This window comes from Rhinatrema bivittatum, chromosome 6, assembly GCF_901001135.1.
Source record: "Rhinatrema bivittatum chromosome 6, aRhiBiv1.1, whole genome shotgun sequence".
In the NCBI taxonomy this organism is placed as follows: domain Eukaryota; kingdom Metazoa; phylum Chordata; class Amphibia; order Gymnophiona; family Rhinatrematidae; genus Rhinatrema; species Rhinatrema bivittatum.
Genome location: NC_042620.1, coordinates 13,683,240 through 13,704,556, shown reverse-complemented (window position 1 = coordinate 13,704,556; position 21,317 = coordinate 13,683,240). Strand labels below are relative to the sequence as shown.

The window sequence follows — 21,317 nt, the reverse complement described above, 5'->3', positions numbered from 1 at the left end:
AAAAAATGTTTTCTCCATTTCCCATTTTTGTGATAAGGGTGTAAATGTAAGATATATCAGACCTCTGGGGAGACGGCGGATTCCCTCCCCCCCCCCCCCCCCCACAGCCGTGAGGAGAAAGTCTACCCCACTAAGGCAAAGGCAAACGGGAGCGATTCTGTAAGGAAAACAGGCCCAAATTAATAGTGAGTTGTGTGCCAACATGGCCTTCCCTTCTGATTTCTCAGCCTTGAATGGTGCTGTGTCATGCCCCAGGCAAAACAGAACAGGAGCACTCCAAAGTAAAAGCGTATGTTTATTTTACAGTAAATGAAAGTCAGTATATTTTATTTGACCTCAGAAGCTCAGTGCTAGGCTGCCAGGCTAAACTACAGGATATGCACCTCTGCTATATACAAGATCAAGACTCCGTCTCCCACAATGTACACGGTGACGTGGTAAGAGCCTCGCGTTCCCTATTACTGCCATCCCTTTGAATCTGGGGGGAGCTCTTCTAAAACGAGCAGGGGGGGGGAGAGATCAGATCTTCAGCAAGGGGCTGTTCCCTCACACATAAACTCTTAGTGGGTCCTCGTGACTGTTTTGCGAGCCAAGGATCACGACACGGCCTTTTCCAGAGCCTGGACAAGACAAGAGCCCTTCAGAGGTGGCGTTACCCGCTGCAGAGGTACGCAGCTTGCCGTCACAGGGCCTGTTGCTGCATGACGCAAACCAGGGTTTGGTACCCACTCAGCTGGCAGAAACTGAACCTTGTGTTCAGGCTGCCCACGCAGAGCTCTGGCTGCTTTTGGTGTGGGAGACCCAGGTCCGTGCCAGTGTGGTTGCTTTACAGATTTTTCTGACTCTGCAGTCCACAATATCTCCCCCTCCCTGCTCCTCCCCAGCAAAGTAAAATTTGATTACAAGCTGAATCTCCAGCATTACCTAAACATGCAAGAAACAGGAAAAATAAAAGTAGTATGAGGGGGGTGCTGGGCACTCCAGGTCACAGTACTGCCTCAGCCATGTGAGAACGGTACCCGCCACCCCTTCACAACAGACACATATCAGCGTCCATGCACGTAGGACGGGCTCCACCAGTCCTGCTGGATTCTTATTTCAACCCAAACCATTCCGCGATTGTAGGCCTGTATTTCCAGTTCAGCATGTAAGACTACAACTCCCAGAATGCTTTTAGGTGGGAGTGTAAGCCTGGAGCAGCACTGTCCCTCGCAACCTGGAGCGATGTCAGCACGCTAGAAGTGCACAGAGTGCGCCGCAGAGGGGAGTCCCTCCACCTCTGTTAGGTTTCAGTGCTTGTGGTTTGGAAGCACTGATTGGTGCTGATTAGAAAGGGATCCGCTCAAACCCTGTTCTTTTGGAACTGTAGTGCTACCATCGTATCCCTATGCATTTTGTTGGGTCTTATTCCCTTCCCTTCTTCACCCCAGATCAACCAAAAAGGTGGATCCAGTCGTGGAGTTGCCTTATTGTATGCATGGATTTATAAAGTAAAACCAAGACTGGATCAGCCTGACGCAACTCATCTGGGGGACGGTGGCAATCCTACCCCCGCGCAAATTCCCCTGGGCGAAGCTTCCTTCGGAAGGAGGATGCCTCTAGTGCAGCAGTCATCCTTCCACTTCCAGGGCCCCCATCTCGCTCTTTTCCTTCCCCTTCTCCCCCCAGAAGACAGGAGACTCATAAAGGGGGGCTCGTGCGCGACAGGACTGGGGCGGACCCACAATGCTGGCCTGTACCCTGGTGATGTCTGACTTACAAACTGAGCGGCGCCTATGTCCAGCGATGGGAGAACAGGAAACGGGGAAGCTGCTGCGTGGTCGGCTGCTACCTTCCTTGTGCTGAAGAGGTGGCTTGTGGCTTCCTGCACTTAGTGGGCTGTGGGATATTCTCATGCTGACAGCATAATTCCCACTTAGAAACAGGAGCTCAGCTAAATTAACATGAAGACAGAGACGCTAGTCAAAGTGTAAAATTATGGAAGTGGAAAACGGGGGCAAAGAAATATTTAAATGAATGAATAAAATGTTAAAAACCCACTTTAATAGATTATGCAAAAAATACAAAACATCATCAATAAACATGCTTTTTAATATTAAAACAGGCTTTAAACATACAAACAAAAAGCCACAGAAGTAAATAGATTCAACGATCGGACATGATCAGTTTCAGCTTGTCGCCTGCACAGGGGGTACCCAGAGGCGACGTGCTCTGAAAATGTGGGATCAGCTGCACTAGCGACAGAAGAGAGCAGGAGATGCCTCTGGTACAACTGGACACTAGTGCATCGTAATCCTGATCTTCCCTGCTGAACCTTTAACAAATGCCAGAATGCTTCTGTAAATCGGCCAAACGTCACTGCTCCATCCTAGATAGCAACAACAGAACCGGCAACCATCCTTTTCTGCTGCAGCTCTTTATGTTTAAACCTGGTTTAATATTAAAAAGCATTTTTATTGCTGTTTTGATGTTTTATTTGTGTTTATTTTAGTTGTATTTTTTGCATAGTTTTATACTGTCTTGATTATATGCATTTGTAATATTTTTAATTTTAATATTTGCTCCTATTTTATACTTGCACAAATCCCTAATAAGAACCACTGCTTTGTTCTCTTAACTTTGAGCTGCGTGCCACAGTCACTATTACCATTATACAAGCAAACCCAGAGGAATTAAAATGGAGAAGTGAACCGGACACTTCTGTTCCCCCCCAGGACCCTCCCTCCATTCTGTGCACTTGAAGCGTGAGCTCTGCGTGTGCTGAGGGGGGGTTTGTAGAACAGAGAATGCCTTGAGGAAGGATGAGCTAGAGAGAATGTAAAATAGCTCCTGTGCTGCCCTCTCTCCTGCCAGCAGACCCTCCCGCCCCACCCAACCTATGTCCGGCTTCCCACAATCTGCAGCAGGTTGAGGAAGATGTAGACGATGTCCGTGTAGATTTTCAATGCCCCGTAGACGTACTCTTCAGGACTGATGGTGTGCTTCCTGTTCCCCAGCACAAGCTGCGTGTCGTAAGCTAGGAACTGCGAGGAAAAGACACAAAACAGCACGGGATCAGTGTGACAGTGGGCTCCTCTCTCACCTTCCCCCAGGGAACAGCCATGAAAGCCAGAGAGACAGATTAGATGGCCCAGACTGGCTACCAGGCCTGTGCTTAAGCACAGGCAATTGCCTAGGGTGCCAAAGACCCTGGCTGCAGAGGAATCTGCTTCATGGCGCTCCATCCACTCCTCCTGTCCTGCCTATGGACATGGAAGTCTTAAATCCAGGCCGGCTGGCTAGTGTAAGAAACGCCTTCACACCCACACACGCTGCGTGGAGCAGTCTGGCGAGCAGACCTTCCATGTGATGTAACGCGGGACACGGCCCTGAGCACGTCTGCTCCTGGCAGGGGGGTGGCGCGTCACCTCTCTCCACTACAGTGACTTGTAGGGAAGTTTGCTGACTGGCTGCACGGAAGGAAACAGACGTAGAACTGGGTCCCGATGATGGAGACCTGGGCCGCTCTCCAGCCCGCCCTCCCTGTGTTTTCTGCAGTCAGCACAATGGCCAGCACTTATGTTTCTCCGCTGTGCCACACCTTATAACATGGCCGTGACGAGAGAAATGTGCCTTGGTACAAGTGGACAAGCCCTTAACACTGGCATCTGTTCCTACACCTTAGGGATGTGCGAGGAAAAAAATTGTGGTTTGTTTTTTAAGTTCATTATTGGGATGTTTTTTCCATTAATTTAGTTGTGTTTAATATTTATTTCATTTTCTTGTTTACTAAAACAAAACAAACATTTAAACCCTACCCCCACCCCCCCCCCAAAAAAAATGGATAAAAAAAACCCCAAACTGCTTACCAAAGGACTCTCTACCACCTATCCCTCCAACCTGGAAAAATGCCAGGGCCAGGATCCTCCCCGGCCCCCACTTAACCGGTCTGGGGAGGGGATTCGAAGAATAGGCCTAGGCTCCATGCTGCAACCACAACCTAACGCCCCTGAGGCCTGGTCCCTAGGCCCAGGCCAAATGCCTAAGCCTCAGCCCAGAGTCCAGGGCCTGACACCAAGACCTCTGCCTAAGCCCAACACCAGGGCCTGGTCCAGACATGTGGGACGCAGTCTAGGCCTAGACCCAAGCCTGGTCCTGAGGCCGGAGACCAGCTATGGTGATCTTCTTAAAATGGCATCGCCGCTAGGGACACACTGGAGTTAACTTAACTCTGGTGCCCAGCTCCGCCGTGGAGTGCGCCATTTTGATGGGCTCTTCTCCGGTGTCAGGCCCGGGCCTAGGCTTCTGTGCCAGGCCACATCATCGGGATCCCCAACGAATGAAGCAAGTGGGGTCCGGGAAGCTTTCCAACCTCGGCAAAACGTTTTGGGCCTGGGCCTGGGCCTTTGCTCGAGTGTCGCACTCAAGCCATAGGCCACAGCCTAGGAGAGGCCTTGGCCTAAGCCACGGCCGAGGCGCTGGTGTCACGCTCAAGGGTAGGCTGTGGCCCCTGCTTTGGGCCTAGGCCCGACAGGTGACTTTTTCGTTTTTAAAACTTATCATGAAACCAACAAAATTTCGTCAGATTACAAAATTAAACAAAACAGGAAATATCTCTGTCGTTTCCTAACTCATTTTAACGAATGCACATCCCCAGCTGACATTAGCCCTCTCATCTTACGGGGTAAACAACACGCACCAGTGTGAAGGCCACGGCACCAAGGCCAGCGTACAGCATATGAAGCCAGTAGATCTGTGAGGGAAGAGAGACAGAATCAATTTCTAATCCAAAACAAAACAGAAGTCACCAGCAGAAAGATAGCTCAAACTACACGACGACATCCTAAGGCACATAAAAGGATCAGAAAAAAGGGCAGAGAGCCCTCCAATCACTTTATCTGCAGAAAATTAGAATGGGGCATCTTTTACACAAGAATTTACTTTCCTGTAACTTCCAGAAGGAGAAAAATATCCAAAGAAAAGCTTGTGGAAGCCAAGAACCTGGTTGGCTTCCAGGAATGCTGCACACATTTTGCTCTTTGCAGTGCCTTGCTCTCATCACAATAACAGTTACTTACGGGCCGATTCAGTAAAGTCCGCGGGAGAGCGAGCGAACGAATGCCCACTCGCCTGTGCGTGCGATTCAGTATTTAAATTAGGCCCGGCGGTAGAAACGGGCAAAAGGAGGCGCTAGGGACACTAGCGCGTCCCTGGTGCCTCCTTTTGGCCCGGAGCAGCAGCTATCAGCAGGTTTGACAGCCGACGCTCAATTTTGCCGGCATCCAGTTTCCGAGCCTGACAGCCACCGGCCCATTTAAAATTTATTTTTTTTTACCCTTCGGGACCTCCAACTTAATATCGCCATGATATTAAGTCGGAGGGTGCACAGAAAAGCAGTTTTTACTGCTTTTCTGTGCACTTTCCCAGTGCCGGCAGAAATTAGCGCCGACCTCTGGGTAGGCGCTAATTTCTGAAAGTAAAATATGCGGCTTGGCTGCACATTTTAAATTACTGAATCATGCAGGACTACCTAATAGTGCCCTCAACATGCATTTGCATGTTGAGGGCACTATTAGGTTCAGCGGGTTGGATGCGCGTTTTCCGCCCCTTACTGAATAAGGGGTAAGGGAAAACGCGCGTCCAATGGCAGGTTAACAGTGCACTCCGTTGGAGTGCACTGTACTGTATCGGCCCGTTAGTTTGAGAAAGATGAACAGAAGGGGGAGGATGGGTGCTGATGTCACAGGACGCGGTGCAGGAGGAGGGGCATTCTCACATGGTGCACAGGGTGTGGGATTTTCACAGCGCAGAAGACGGGAGCAGGAGATAATGGGACTTTCAGAGGGTGGGGCAGGAGGCAATAATACAGTTTCTAAACAATACTCACATATTTGAATGCCAAGACGATTGCTGTGACTATTCCTACAATAAAGAGAACGATTCCCAGGATGGCAAACAATCCCGCACAAGAAGTGAAATCCACCTGTCAATTAGATAGGCACCAGTGAGTGTTCATCAATGCAAAGCATCACGGGAGAATATGTAGTGAACAGGCCCCAGTAAGCGACATCATTAATGCAAAGCATCACAGGAGAATATGCAGGGAACAGGCCCCAGTAAGAGACATCATCAATGCAAAGCATCATGAGAGAATATGCAGGGAACAGGCCCCCTCCCCCCAGTAAGAGACATCATCAATGCAAAGCATCAAGGGAGAATATGCAGGGAACAGGCCCCAGTAAGAGACATCATCAATGCAAAGCATCACAGGAGAATATGCAGGGAACAGGCCCCAATGAGAGACATCATCAATACAAAGCATCACGAGAGAATATGCAGGGAACAGGCCCCACAACCCCAGTAAGAGACATCATCAATACAAAGCATCACAGGAGAATATGCAGTGAACAGGCCCTTGTAAGAGACATCATCAATGCAAAACATCACGAGAGAATATGCAGGGAACCGGCCCCAGTAAGAGACATCATCAATGCAAAGCATCATGGGACAACATGCAAGGAACAGGCCCCAATGAGAGACATCATCAATACAAAGCATCACGAGAGAATATGCAGGGAACAGGCCCCACAACCCCAGTAAGAGACATCATCAATACAAAGCATCACGAGAGAATATGCAGGGAACAGGCCCCCTCCCCCCAGTAAGAGACATCATCAATGCAAAGCATCACAGGAGAATATGCAGGGAACAGGCCCCACAACCCCAGTAAGAGACATCATCAATGCAAAGCATCACGAGAGAATATGCAGGGAACAGGGCCTAATGAGAGACGTCATCAATGTAAAGCATCATGGGAAAATATGCAGGGAACAGGCCCCACTCCTCCAGTAAGAGACATCATCATTGCAAAGCATCACAGGAGAATATGCAGTGAACAGGCCCAAATGAGAGAAGTCATCAATGCAAAGCATCACAGGAGAATATGTAGTGAACATACCCCAGGGAGAAAGGGTATTTTCTGTATATTGTAGGATGAATAAGCCATGGCATGGGTAACAGCATTCAACACCAGTAAACAGACTCATCTCTCTTAGCTTTTACTCTGAGCATGTGCAGGAATTCCAGCACAGATGTTGTAAGCCTCCTTTGTTGAGTATACAGCTAAGTCTAGCTAAGCAGTCAGCTCTCCAGTGAGACAGGCAGGTATTTAGCATGGCTAATTCATCCTACCATCTACAGAGAACACTGTTTACAGTAAGCAAACTTGCTTTTTCTGTCGATAAGCAGGTCTGAATTAGTCATTACATGTGGGGAGTCCCAAGCTGAGGGTTGCAGCAGAGCATTTATTGAGTAAGCAACCTGGACCCTACCATGGAGAGTAGACTACTGAGTGAACAGGCTATTCAAAACTGCTTGTCTGAATTTACGGTCAGTCCTCGAGAGATTATCTAGACAGCGACAGGATGCAAAGATGCGTATTGACAACCAAGTTGCAGCTTTGCAGATGTCTTTAAGAAGTACCACTTGCAGCTGAGCAATGGAAGAGGCCATAACTGTAATTTGTATAGCAATGCTGGATACAATCTGCTATCCAGTTAGACAATCTACATTTGGAGATTGCTATGCGTAGTCTGTTAGGATCGTAAGATGCGAAGCCCGAGCTCTTCTCTTGTAGTAGACCAAGGCTCTTTTGCAATCTAGAGTAGAAGGGGCTCTCTCTACTTCATGTGCATGTGGCCTTGGGAAGGAAGTAGACAATACGATGGTCTGGTTGATATGGAAAGCTGATTCAACTTTTGGTAGAAGCGTCACAATTGAGCGGAGCACCACCCTATTGCAAAAGAATTGCATATGTGGCGGATAGTGAAGTAATGCCTGATGTTTGCTGACTTGTGGCTGATTTTACTGCTGCACGCAGGGCTTGATTTGTACACAAAGAAGGGGGGGTGAGATGGCCAGATGCAAACACACACACACCTACACCTGAAGGTGAGCAGCTTCAATACTCTCTCTTCTCTGCTTCTCCGAGGGCTGGAAGGCCATAAATGATCCATCCATCTACTGGTTCTATTCTGCTTCATCAGGGGAGCAGGACTGATAGAAAGTGCCGGTTCTGGTCTGTTTCCTTGGGTCCCAGAAAAAAGGTGGCAGAACACTGCACTGGGTTGTTCTTCCAGAAATTAAGCCCTTGGTAATAAGACACAAAAAGAGTTTGAATTAGCACAAGTTTGAAAATTGTGAGCAGTAGGCCAGGGTTGAAGCCTTGACACTTGGCATTAATGCTCACAAGTTTCCAACCTGTGCTAATTCCAACCTTTGTTTCGTGTCCCTGCTTTGCTCTGCAGTATCTGCCTCAGTATCAGCCCTTCCCCTTCTATTTCCTGCAATACAGGAGGGGTGGGGGAGGGGGGAGAGGGGGAACGGTTGGATTAGGGAGCAGAGTGGCTGTTCCCTTCTCTGTGTGCTCCAGGCTCACACCCTCTCCTTTTGTTCCCTGCTGGCTGCCTGGAGGGAAGGGGCTGGAGAAGACCCCCCCCCCCTGCTGCTCTACAACCTAAGCCTGAAAAGAAATGCTGGTACCGCATTCCTGACCATCCCCCCCCCCCCAAATTAAGCCTTGGCTGAAGAAATACTACTTTCCATGTCAAACATGGTTCAAAGGGCGGCTTCATCAATTGAGTCAGAACAGCCTTCAGGCCCCATGGCCCTGGTTTCTGCACTGGAGATTTAACTTGCCATGAGCCTTTCATAAATCTTGATTCCTGCGCATGAGTTCCTATAGGATTACTGTCAACTTGAATATGGTACAATCGCTATGGCACCGAGTTGTACTCTTACTGAGGATGGAGCAAGGCCTGATTCAGAAAGAGAAAGCAAGTAGCTTAGCAAATATTTGGGGTCATAGGAAAACAGGTCCAAGGCATTATGTTGACTCCACATGGAGAACCTTTTCCATTTAAAGCCACTGCTCTTCAAGTTGATGGCTTTCTGGCAGATACTTTTATATCTGCCATCTCTCTGGGCAAACAGAGATCTGTGATTATTGAGAATTCAATATCCAAGCGGTCAGGTTGGCAGATGGGAGATTTGGATAGAACAGACTTCCTTCCTCCTGAGGTAACAAGGTTGGGTCTGTCCCCAGATGAACTGGGGGATTGCTGGAAAGCTGTTCAAGATATGCAATATCAAATCTGCATGGGCCATCCTGGAGCTAGGAGGATTAGTCGAGCCCAATCCCTTAGCAGTTTTTGCACTGTTCTGGCTATCAGTGAAAAAATGTACTTGAGATTTACATTCCAACTGAGTAGGAAAACATCCTGAGCTAACCTGCTGTCGCTCCTTGTGACCTTGGGCAAGTCACTTTACCCTCCGTTGCCTCAGGTACAAAATCAGTTTGTAAGCCCTGTGGGGATAGGGAAATACCTAGAGTACCTGAATGTAATCCACTTTGATATACACTGTAAGTGCCGAAAAGTGGAATATAAAAATCTAAATAAATAAATAAACTTGAGTTTGTTGGGTAGAACTGAGCAAAAATGTCTCCAGATTTTGTTCTCTGTTGTGAATAGGTCAATCGCCGCAAGACCCTGTAAGTCGAATAGCATGTTGGCTGTTAATTGTTGCAGAGACCACTTATGCAGATGTTAAATTTTGCTGAGACAATCCGCTAGCATGTTAGAGATCCCTGGAAGATAGGTGGCTTGCAGGACAGCTTGATATCTGCATGCCCATTCCCCTGTCCTTATCATAGTAACCTAGTAATGATGGCAGAAAAGGACCAAATGGTCCATCCAGTTGGCCCGTCAAGCCTCCCAAGGTTAAACCAAGTGTTTCTCTTAAGGGTAGCAACTGCCACGCTGTGTAGTTATCCCCAAGCCTTTGCCAACCCATATAAAATTTACTGCTAGCAATATTTTTACTAGGTGATGAACCTAATTGAAAATTCAGATGGTGCTGCTTGACATGCTTTGCTTATGGACTTGGTCAAAGAAGCAGTCCTGTGCTTTTTCCCTAAGGTCTGTGTATCAGTACTCCAGACCGTAAAAGTCAGGGCCAGCGTTCGTTGTCATCTGAATCCAATTCATCTCCCCTCCCCCCACCATCAAAGCATACAGCAATGTTGCAGTTGCGTCAAAAGCATCAAGGCTTATTGGTTTGAGTAGTAATCCCTTGCCTTCTGTTAAAGGTAGTAACTACTGTTCCGTGCAGGTTGCCCCCATGCTTATCAGTTCCCCAGACCATAAAAGTCAGGGCCCATGCTGGTTGTCTGAACCCAATTCCCCACCATCGCCAAAGTGAAGAATGATGTTGCAGTTGCGTCAAAAGCATCAAGGTTTATTGGTTAAGGGTAGTAATCCCTATGCCTTCTGTTAAGGGTAGTAACTGCCGCACCAGCAATTTACCCCCATGCACTCTTTTCTTTATCTCCATCCTCTAGTCTCCACATGGAGACTAGAGGATGGCTATTTGAACAGGCTCTTTTAGAGTCAAGTTGAGTTATTTAACATCTTAGATTCTCTTATTGATTATATAGAATTTTAGTGTTATTGTTTTTTAAGTTAAATTAATCTATTTTTAGATTTTTAGTAATATTTTATGTTTTAAGATGTACTATATGTGTATTAAATAGACTTAGAAATGTCTTTTATAGAGATTATAAATGTATGATGTATTTTATTATTGATGTTAATTGACAAAAATGTGCGTCTCTATGATCGTATAGATCTGTATTGACGTTTTACTCTGTTAACCGTCTTGATTTCTTTTTGAGGAAAGTCGGTATATAAAGATTTGTAAATAAATAAAAATAAATAAATAGTCTTTAGGGATCCACAGTGTTTATTTCATGCCCCTTTGAATTGACTGTTTTCATCTTCATCACCTCCTCCAGAAGGGCATTCCAGGCATCCACCACCCTCTCCGTGAAGAAATATTTCCTAACATTGGCTCTGAGTCCTCCCCTCTGGAGCTTCATTTCATGATCCCTAGTTCTATTGATTTCTTTCCAATGGAAAAGGTTCAAAGTTGTGCATCATTAAAACCATTCAGGTATCTGAAGGTCTGTATCATATCTCCCCTGCATCTCTTCTCTTCCAAGGTGTTCATATTTAGATCCTTCAGCCTCTTAAGTCTTTCGATACTGACTCCAGAACATTTTGGTCGTCATTCTCTGGATCACCTCCATCCTCTATCAATCAGTGACCCTAAACAGGATGTGCATCATGAACTTGAGGCCTACTGATGAGCACATGGACTGAGTAAAAAGTACAGGCCTAAAGCAATGCAGACATGGAGTTTGCAGCTATGTGATGATTTTGGCAACTTTACATGAGATTGTTTCACACAGAGGAGAAAAGACTGATTTGTCATATCAGAGAGTTGTCATCACCTCCCAGATGAGAGAACCTTAGAACAGAACTGAGAATATGTCCTTGGTAAAAACTTTGTATCCAGCCTGAGAACAGCTATGAAATGGGTATTGTTCTAACACTTGTTTTGCTGATGGACTCTAATGAGCATTTGAGAAGAATATTCCTAATGTCCAATCCAGATCAACGTTGGACCTTATGGAACTAAATATTCAATGAGGTCTGACTCGGAGAAAAGGGGAACTCTGAGTTATCCGGGAAGGCCTTTGATGTCGGACATTATCCTGGGGGCACTATCTGAAAGAGCCTTTGCTAAGGGCTTTTCCCCATGGCTTTTTGCATGGATTTCCCAAGAGCTATGCCAAGAGAGCTTTGTTAATGGAAATTTAACTGCTGCAGAGAACCTGCACACAAGACTGCGTTCATACTCATGGAGGCAACTGTTGTGTCAATTATTCCCTTAAAAGACTTTTGGCCAATCAGTAGATTTTATCCTGGTCCTTCTGTCGTATCTCATAGACGTCTGTGAGACTTTTCGGGGTTTTTTTTTATCTGTTATCCACCTTAAGGGCCTTGCTGGATTCTGCCCCTAGTGTGAAGGCAGATCCCTGGACTTGTGCTGGACAGATAAGGGTGAGATAACACTGGCTTAATTACCTTTCAGCTGGGTTAATGACTTTGGCATTGTGTAATTTATAACTGCACAGTTGAGTTTTAAGTTCTGATTATCTTTTACTACACTGCCTTGTGCTGTGAAAGGAACTGTAACAAACTAAACCAAAACCAAAGATAAGAAAGAAATCATTGTACCATATTACATTGTTTTATCTTATGCTGCTAATAAATTTGACTATTTTTTTTTATTTAGATTTTCATATTCCGCTTTTTGCACTTTTTTTCAGCACTTCAAAGCGGATTACATTCAGGTACTACAGGTATTTCCCTATCCCCAGAGGGCTTACAATCTAAGTTTGTACCTGAGGCAATGGAGGGTAAAGTGACTTGCCCCAAGGTCACAAGGAGCGACAGCAGGACTCAAACCCTGGTCTCCTGGTTCATAGCCCACACTGCTCTAACCACTAAGCTACTCCTCTCCATTTCAAAAAAGTCTGTATCTGCTTCCTAAAAACTAATGAATTTGTATCATAAGGTTATTGATTAAGCAATGTGACAAGGTGATACTGGATTGGATACTTAGATCAATGTTATTCTCTGCCTTTTGTTCCCTATCTACTTGTTAATTGTAAACCGACATGATGCGATATTTATCGCGAATGCCGGTATAGAAAAACTTAAAATAAATAAATCTAGTAATCTACTGTAAGGTTATCTACACCAGATACTCCTATAGGGCTCCAGAACTGAGCACAGTACTCCAGGTGAGGCCTCACCAAGCACCTGTACAAGGGGATTATCACCTCCTTTTTCTTACTGGTTATTCCTCTCTCTATGCAGCCCAGCTTTCTTCTGGCTTTAGCTATCACCTTGTCACATTGCTTAACCATTTTCATATCGCCAGACACTATCACTCCTAAGATCCCTTTCTTGGTCTATGTACATCATTCTTTCACCCCCCATCACACACAGCTCCTTTTGGATTACATCACACCAGACACATGATTCTGCACTTCTTGGCATTGAATGCCAGCTGCCAAACCCTTGACCACTCTTCAAGCTTTCTTAAATCACTTTTCATCACTGCTCTTCTCCAATCTCTCGGCACCACTCCCGTTTCCAGGGATCTATTGAACAGGTCACACAGCGGGACCCCCCAGCACATCTCTGAGCTCCCTCAGTATCCTGGGATGAACCTCATCAGGCCCCATGGCCTTGTCCACTTTCAGTTTCCCCAGCTCTTCCCATACATTCTCTACTGTAAATGGAGTTACATCTACTCCACTCCCCTCCAGTTTCTTGTTAACTAGCGAGGGTCCTTCTCCAGGGTCCTCTTTAGTGAATACCAAACTGAAGTATTTGTTTAATATTTCTGCCATTTCTCCATCTCTCTCCACACAGTGCTCCTAGTCACATTTCAATTTCACTATAACATAATATAATTTCTGGCCTTTCTTTCTCTAATAAATCTGAAAAATGTTTGGTCTCCTCACTTTACCTCTTTGGCAATTCTTTCTTCCGCTTGATGTTTTGCTTTCCTGATTTCTTTCTTCATCTCCCTCACTTTCACCAGATATTCTTCCCTGTGTTCCTCTTTTTGGGATCCTTTATACTTCCTGAACCCTGTTTTTTTTGCCTGTATTTTTTTCAGCCACCTCCTTTGAGAACCAGATCGGTTTCTTTTTCCTCTTACTATTGTTTACTTTTCTGGCATATAGATTTGTTGCCTTTGCATTAATTCCTTTTAATTTGGCCCACTGTTGTTCCACCTCACCCATTATCTCCCAGTCTTCTTGGCCGAGAGTCCATGACCCCATGCCTTCCGGTTTGTTCACATAAAACATGGCCACTTAGTTGCCAGTTTGAATTAGAATACTCTTCCCTTGGAGAAGATGTGCGAAAGTTGACAGCATATCTGACTGCTCTCAGGTCTAACAGATTGATCTGAAAATGTTCTCTCTCCGGAGACCAAGTTCCATTGGGTTCGAAAAGGTCCAGTGTGGCACCAGTCACTAAGGTTACTGATGAAGGAGCCTGGAGTGGAGCTCTTTCCTGAAGAGTGTGAGGGTTTATCCACCAGTGTGATTCCTGTTTCATGTTCCTGGAAACCTGTACTTTGGTTGTCAAGGGTTGCGTTATCTGGTCCCATTGACAGTGTAGCCCACTCTGCAGGTGACAGATATGGAGGCAGGTTAGTGGAACTACATAAATGGATGAGCCACATCACCTAAAACAAACATGACTTCTCTAGCTGTTGTGCACTGAGAGTTCAATAACTTGTGAATGAATAACCTCAGAGCTTTTCTTCTGTTGGAATGGGCAATGTCCTGCAAAGGATTTATGCATGTCCCAATAAAATTTTAATTTTCTGGGACGGCACTAGATTCAATTTCTCAAAACTCAACAGAAATCCCAACTTCTACGAAAGTTGAATTGACTTTGGCAGGGAGACTGATATGCCCTCATCCAGGTATGGGACGACTTGGACTACAGCCAGGCTTTTGATAAAGACTCTTGGAGCTGCTGAAGTACTCTGTATTGATAATGGGAAGAGTCCTCCTTGAAGTGAAGATAATACCAGTGGCTGGGATGGATAGGTATATGGGCATGTACATCGAGGACGCACATCCATTCCCCCTTCTGGATATATTTAAGAACTGTGTTGAGGGAATTCATTTTGAATTTCTCTAGGAGCAGATTTCTCAGATTTAGAATGGGTCTGTACCCATATTTTTTGGAGATGGGGGAGAAGAATCCCTGTCCATGTTGGTACGCAGGGATTAGCTCTACTGCTCATTACTGAAGAAGTGAATCCACTTTCAGACAGAGTTATATCAAGTGAGACAGATCCAGATTGAAGGACAAACAAGGAAGAGATGGTAGCCAGGTATTGTTATGATTCTGGCTGCTGTGCAGCCTCCTTACCATCAGAGGTCCTCCATGAGCACTCTCCCCTTGCCTGCCTACCCTATGCCCAGACTCCAGTATTTAACCCTGCCTAGCCCATGCCTCGGTGCTTTGGCATTGAGTTCCTTTGGGCTCCCTGCTCTAGCCACCTGTTTTTCTTGCCTGGCTCTGTGGCCTATGGGGCTTCTGGTTCCCTGCTTGCCTTGCTTTGTGGCCCATGGGCCTTCTGGTTCCCCTTTTGCCTTGTTCTGTGGCCTTCAACCCTTCTGGTTCCCTCCTTGCCTACTGGCCTATCCTAAGCCTTCTAGACCCCTTGTGTATCCTGGGACTTCCTGGTCTCCCCTTTGAGGCTAGGCCTCTTGCCCTGTTCTCTAGCCCCTGCTTTTTCTTGGGGCTTCTCTTGCCTTGCTGCCTTCGGGCATTCTGTGTTATGTGTTCAGTGTAGTCCTTGGTTCCTTTCCTCCAGTTCCTCACTTATCTGCATCCAGTACCCTTACCAGCATTCTTTTCCTGGGTTCTGGTTACACTCATACCTGCACCCACTTCCAGTGCTCTAGCTCCACGCTTACCCACACTCTGTTCCAGTGTCCCTGAAGTTCACCCTTACCTCCATGCACCTCAGTCCATTCCAGAGACTCAGCCCAGCCTCACTGAACTACCCGCACTTGCTCCAGTCCTTCTGTCCCGTGTCACTCCTGGAGGTAATGTTCACCTCAGCTGGTTACTGCCCAAAATCCTAACAGGTATCCAGATTCCGCGTTCTTTGGTTATCTTGTGCCACTCCTCCAGGAAGTCCTGGATTCTCCCCCCTACTGGACAGCGCAGTTGGTGTAGATCCGGGAGTGATCAAAAACTAGGCACAGGTTTGGGCTGGACTTGTTGCGTCACTTTAGGTTGACAGCACTTGCGCTGACAAGCATGAGCTGGACGTTGCTGTTACTGAGCAGGGAAGAGGCAGGAGCCGGTATTTTTGAAAAGGTTAGTAGCTCTTGCCCTTGAATGGGAAGTCTGTTTGAGGTAAGAGGTGCCAGAGAACGTATCAGATCTGGCGTCTCTAAGCATAAGCCTTCTGCTAACAATCTCATTGTGTAAGGGCTCTAGTGAACGGAGGGAGTAGAGGTATTGCATCTCCCCTCTGCTCCTGATCTTGGACGTCTTGAATAAAGCTGCATCAGTAATTCGACACAATGTGCACAACGCGGGTCTCGAGCCATCGTGAATGGCATCGAGGCTTTCAGCTGTGGCGGTGCCGATGACTTATGATTATATGGTCCTGGATGCTTTCACATTGTCGAGTTCTCATGCTTCAATGGCACCGACTTGCCATGCTTTGATTGCGTTGATGTTGACGACACCAGAGTTCAATGCATTGATGGGGTTTGGGTGCTGTGCAATGATGGTGCTTGTGCTCCATGCATTAATATGCTGTGTGTCGATGGTCCCGATGCAGTGTGCATTGGCAATTTATTCATCGGAAAGGAGGATGAGGAGGTCCAGTGCTTCTTTGATGCTGGCTGCTCTGGTGGCTCTTCAGAGTGACACCACTTCTTTTTGGGTGCAGGATGGTCAATTCTACTAGACCCTGACGTTTTGGCCTGTCATACCCAAAGGGGGAGTTTTTGAAGATCTCCTGCTCAAATCTCTTCCTGGAGAGGCAGACGATGCTGCACTGAGGGAGGAGGACAGACTGCAACTTCTAAGAGACCTATGAAGATTCTCTATTTTATATCCCCTACCCAGGGACATTTTATATCCCTACCCAGGGACATCCATCCGCAATTATAGCAGTTTGCTTGGATGTGTTCTGGTCCCAGGCAAGGGCAACATAGCTCATGAACATCTATAATGAATATCACCTTGCTGCAAATGCAGTTCTTAAATTCACTTACCGTTGGCTTCTTTTTGCCAGACATCTTGAGGAGACAAGTAGTTTTATTTTTTTATTTTTAGTAGCATGAAAAGTGCTGTTGGCAGTGCTGCTGAGGTGGCAAGGCAATTTAGAAGAGAAATAAAGTAGATTTCGTAGAAAAATAAAAAAAGGACTGAAAAAAAAAATAGAGAGAGACTGAATACATGTCCTTGCTGTGTTCAGACAGAAAAGACTGAGGAGGGTCACAAGGCAACGCCTGCATGGGAAATCCCGCACATGCTCAGTAGAGCAAAATTCTACTACTGAGAGAGTTCCATGTGCTGCTGCGAGATGTCACCCCACACATCATAGCTAATTCAGCCTGCTTATCGATGGAAAAAAGTAAAAAAAGCAAAGCATCACAGGAAAACGTGGAGAACAGGGCCTAGTGAGACAGATCAACACAAAGCATCACAGCGGAATATGCAATGAACAGGCCCCGGTGAGAGGTCATCAAGGCAAAGCATCAGAGGACAGCAAGGAAATACATAAAAAAGAGTGAGAACATTTTGGGGCATCCCAGGAGATGGGACAGACCTAGGCAACAAAGCGTTTCACTCTCCAGCTCTCTCTGCAAACCAAACCATTCTGCTCATGTCGGCTGTTGGGTGAATCATCAGACACAGTGTTACCCACCCCCCTGCCCCCAGGGGAGCGCATTCTTACCTTAGTCTGGAAGCAGAAGACGGTGATGGCAATGGTGATGATGGCGGTGATGCCGATGCAGATGATGACTGCCTTGCTGCTGTAAAGACTGGAGGCAGAAGACACAGCTGGGTAAGGCGCACAGCGACGTTTCACATCAATATATTCTCCATATATGTACACATCTCTCACATCAATATATTCTCCATATATGTACACATCTCTCACATCAATATATTCTCCATATATGTACACATCTCTCACATCAATATATTCTCCATATATGTACACATCTCTCACACCCTGCGGAAGCAAGGCGGTGAAACACGAGACTCTCTCTTCTCTGGGCTCAGCCATCTCTTCCCCGTCCTGCCTCTTGGCTGACCCCTGACCCAGCTCACAGAGCCCGATTCTTCTAAATTCCCAACCCATGCATGCGGCCAAGGATCGAGACCTAGCCAGTCACAGCCGCAAAGAAAAGGGGATTTGGGGGATCCCTGGCTGCGTCCTGTCCGGAGCACTGCTTATACCTCTGAATGTCACAGAACAGAATTTACCAACAGTCCTCAGTACAGGGGTCCAAATCCAGCAAGCAGCTGGATTTGTACCGGCAGGTGGCTCTCTGTTCTCATGGCACGAGGAATTACACCCTGACAGCTTGCACTATGCTCTTATGGGAGGGAGTGGGGAGTATTACATCCCGCAGGTAGCACTATGCTTCCAAGGAGAAGGTACTACATCATGTCTGTTTTCGGTTGCTGTGTTGCAGTGCTCCATATTGGGCTCACTAGTATGCAACTTTAAGAACAAAAGACTTGCTATACTGGGTCAGACCGAGGGTCCATCAAGCCCAGCATCCTGTGTCCAACAGTGGCCAATCCAGGTCACAATTACCTGGCAGGATCCCAAGAGGTGGAGAGAGTCCAACCTGCTTATCCCAGGGATAAGATGTGGATTTCTGCAACTCCTACCTTAATAATGGTTTATGGACTTTTCCTCCAGGAACTTGTCCAAACCTTTTTTAAACCCAGCTACACTAACAGCTTTCACCACATCCTCTGGCAATGAATTCCAGAGCTTAAATTATGAATTAAGTAAAAAATATTTTGTCTTATTAGTTTTAAATGTATTACCCAGTAACTTCACTGTGTGTCCCCTGATCTTTGCACTTTTTGAAAGAGTACACAATTATTTACTCTTTCCATTCCACTCATTATTTTAAAGACCTCTATCACATCTCCCCTCAGCATCTCTTCTCCAAGCTGAACAGCCCTAACCTCTTCAGTCTTTCCTCGTAGGGGAATTGTTCTATCCCCTTTATTGTCGTGTGTGTGTGTGTGTGTGTGTGTGTGTGAGAATGTAAGATTGTGAGCCAGGGGGGTGAGAGAGAGCACGTGTGAGGGTGCTTGGTTGTGAGAGGAGCCTGTGTGAGGACGTGTGTATGTGTAAGAAAGAAAGCCTGTCTGAAGGGATGTGTATGTGAGACAGAGAGGGAGCCTATAAGTAGGGGGGGGGGGTTGAGCAAGAAAGGGAGCCAGTGTGCAGGGTGTGTGAGAGAGGGACATAGGTAGCCTGTGTGAGGGTGTATGCGCGAGAGAGACATAGGTAGCCTGTGTGAGGGTGTATGCGCGAGAGGGACATAGGTAGCCTGTGTGAGGGTGTATGCGCGAGAGAGACATAGGTAGCCTGTGTGAGGGTGTATGTGCGAGAGAGAAAGGGAGGTGGTATGGATGAAAGAGAGAGAGGGAGCCTGTATAAGGGAGGATGAGTGTGTGTGTGAGAGAGAAAGGGAGAGGGAGTCTACATGAGGGAATGTGTGCGTGCAAGAGAGAGAGAGGGAGCATGTGTGTGAGAGAGAGGGACATAGGGAGCCTGTGTGAGGGGCAGGACTGAGAGAGGGGTCAAACTCTGGGAGTGGAGATAGCGTGGAAGGGATTGAGCCAAGAGGAGGAGGAGATGGGACCTGAGAGGGCAAAGTTAAAGGAGGCCGGCCAGGGGAGAAGAGAGAGAGAGAGAGAGAGAGAGAGTGGAAGAGACGCTCTTACAGTGAATCTCTAAGGAAATTCTGCTCAAAATATGTAAAACTCTGCATCTGTAAGTAATAACTGTTTTCTGTATTACATTTTGAATTAATTACTTAGACTGTCATGTATATTGTGGTATTTTGACCAATATAAAGTCTGCAGAATTTAACATTTTTCTGTGCTGAATTTTACATTTGTTTGCGCAGAATTCCCCCAGGAGTATAATTTGTACCCTGGTACCACAGTGTCCCATTGCTTATCCTCCCTCCCCCAGGTCTCAGATGCCCGTTATATCTCTCTCTTCATCCAGTGCTATATACACTCTAACTCTCCCGTCACTTTCTATAGTATTTAGTATTTTGAGGCGTAAATATTTGGCAGCATTTAGCTGGATAACTCAAGTTATCCGGCCAAGTTCTGATTTTGCAATATTTCCCCCTTCTCTGGCTAAAACATTTAGCTGATACCTTTTCATCCATGTAAAATTTCTGGGGCGGAGCCGAGTTAGTTGGCAAAGTTACCCAGCTGACTCTGGTCGTGCCACAGAACAGAGCCAGCGGCTGCACCACGACATATCCCTTCAGAGTTAGCCAGATACGTTTATCCGGCTAACTTTGCAGTTCGGCAAGGGACTGAATATTATCCCCTGTATGTTCAATTCTCTCTCTGCCTCGCTCATACTCTGCCCTCACCACTGTAAGCCACTCACATAGCAACTGGATGCATGTGCAGGGCAGCTCCCGTATACTAAATGCAAACAATTTAAATTCAAGTCACATGTGTGTGTGTCCCTAATATCTGTTTCAGGACATGACGGGTTGGAGGGGGGTGCATGCAGCCTCTTGCACCGGACAGGGTCCAAGTCGAAAGAACCGATCCAGGAAGAAAGCTCCGTTAGTGCTGGCTAGAACTCGTTTTTGTAATCTTTCTGCTATGTCCCCGACTGCGGCCCTCAGCGCTGGCCCGCCCGCACCACAGCTGACCCCTTCTGAGCTCCCCCAGTCACCCTGCATTCAGGCCTCCGCACCCAATCCCATCCTCTGTAGGCCCGATCTGTCCCGGGACGGAGTGGGCGTGACACTGAGCCCACGATCCCCAGCTTGCTGGAGGAGAAACTCAAGGGCTCACCCTAAAACTATTAACGTTCCGGCGCGCTTCTCCCATCCGGTCCTCGTGAAGCGCGCACGGTACTGGGTTTCAGGGTAATAACCTGGTTATAACAGCGAGGAAGCACAAACCGAGCCGACTGCTCTTCAGTCAGCGTGCGGGAAAGCAGGCCTGGTGCAGGCTCCCACCGAAATCCTGCTTTCAGGAGCCAAGAATTTCTCACACAGAAAGCGAAAGGACAGTACCTGGCTATCGTTCCGGTCATTAAGCCCATCGCCAGAGTCTGCCGAAGACAAAACGAGTGAAAGTGAGAGATTATAACGGTATTGCACTGTAAATATAGTTTGTTTCAGTATCAAGGCTGCCCGATATCAACCAGAACTTTTCCTGAAAGCTTGCAGGGTTCTTCCAGTGCACCTCACTCCTGCCCCACAGCACCTCCTGCTATTCCAGCACTGAGACCCTCACACACACACAGCTCTACCCGTGCACCTCACTCCTGCCCCACAGCACCTCCTGCTATTCTTGTACTGAGATGGCCACACACACAGCTCTACCCGTGCACCTCACTCCTACCCCACAGCACCTCCTGCTATTCTTGTACTGAGATGGCCACACACACACAGCTCTACCCGTGCACCTCACTCCTACCCCACAGCACCTCCTGCTATTCTTGAAATGAGATGGCCACACACACAGCTCTACCCGTGCACCTCACTCCTGCCCCACAGCACCTCCTGCTATTCCTGTACTGAGACCCTCACACACACACAGCTCTACCCGTGCACCTCACTCCTACCC

The 21,317-nt window shown here is 46.9% G+C and overlaps 1 protein-coding gene across 1 annotated transcript in view; it reads right to left on the bottom strand.

Moving 5' to 3' along the window:
• Positions 1-275: 275 nt before the first annotated feature.
• TMBIM1 (transmembrane BAX inhibitor motif containing 1) overlaps positions 276-21,317 on the bottom strand; it is a 77,516-nt gene continuing 56,474 nt past the window's right edge. The window contains exons 8-12 of the mRNA XM_029605090.1: positions 20,762-20,799; positions 17,407-17,494; positions 5,867-5,962; positions 4,679-4,732; positions 276-3,023 (exon numbers count right to left, since the gene is read on the bottom strand). Coding sequence (XP_029460950.1) covers positions 2,877-3,023; positions 4,679-4,732; positions 5,867-5,962; positions 17,407-17,494; positions 20,762-20,799 — 423 coding nt within the window. The 3' untranslated portion in view covers positions 276-2,876. The remainder of the gene's footprint in view (positions 3,024-4,678; positions 4,733-5,866; positions 5,963-17,406; positions 17,495-20,761; positions 20,800-21,317) is intronic.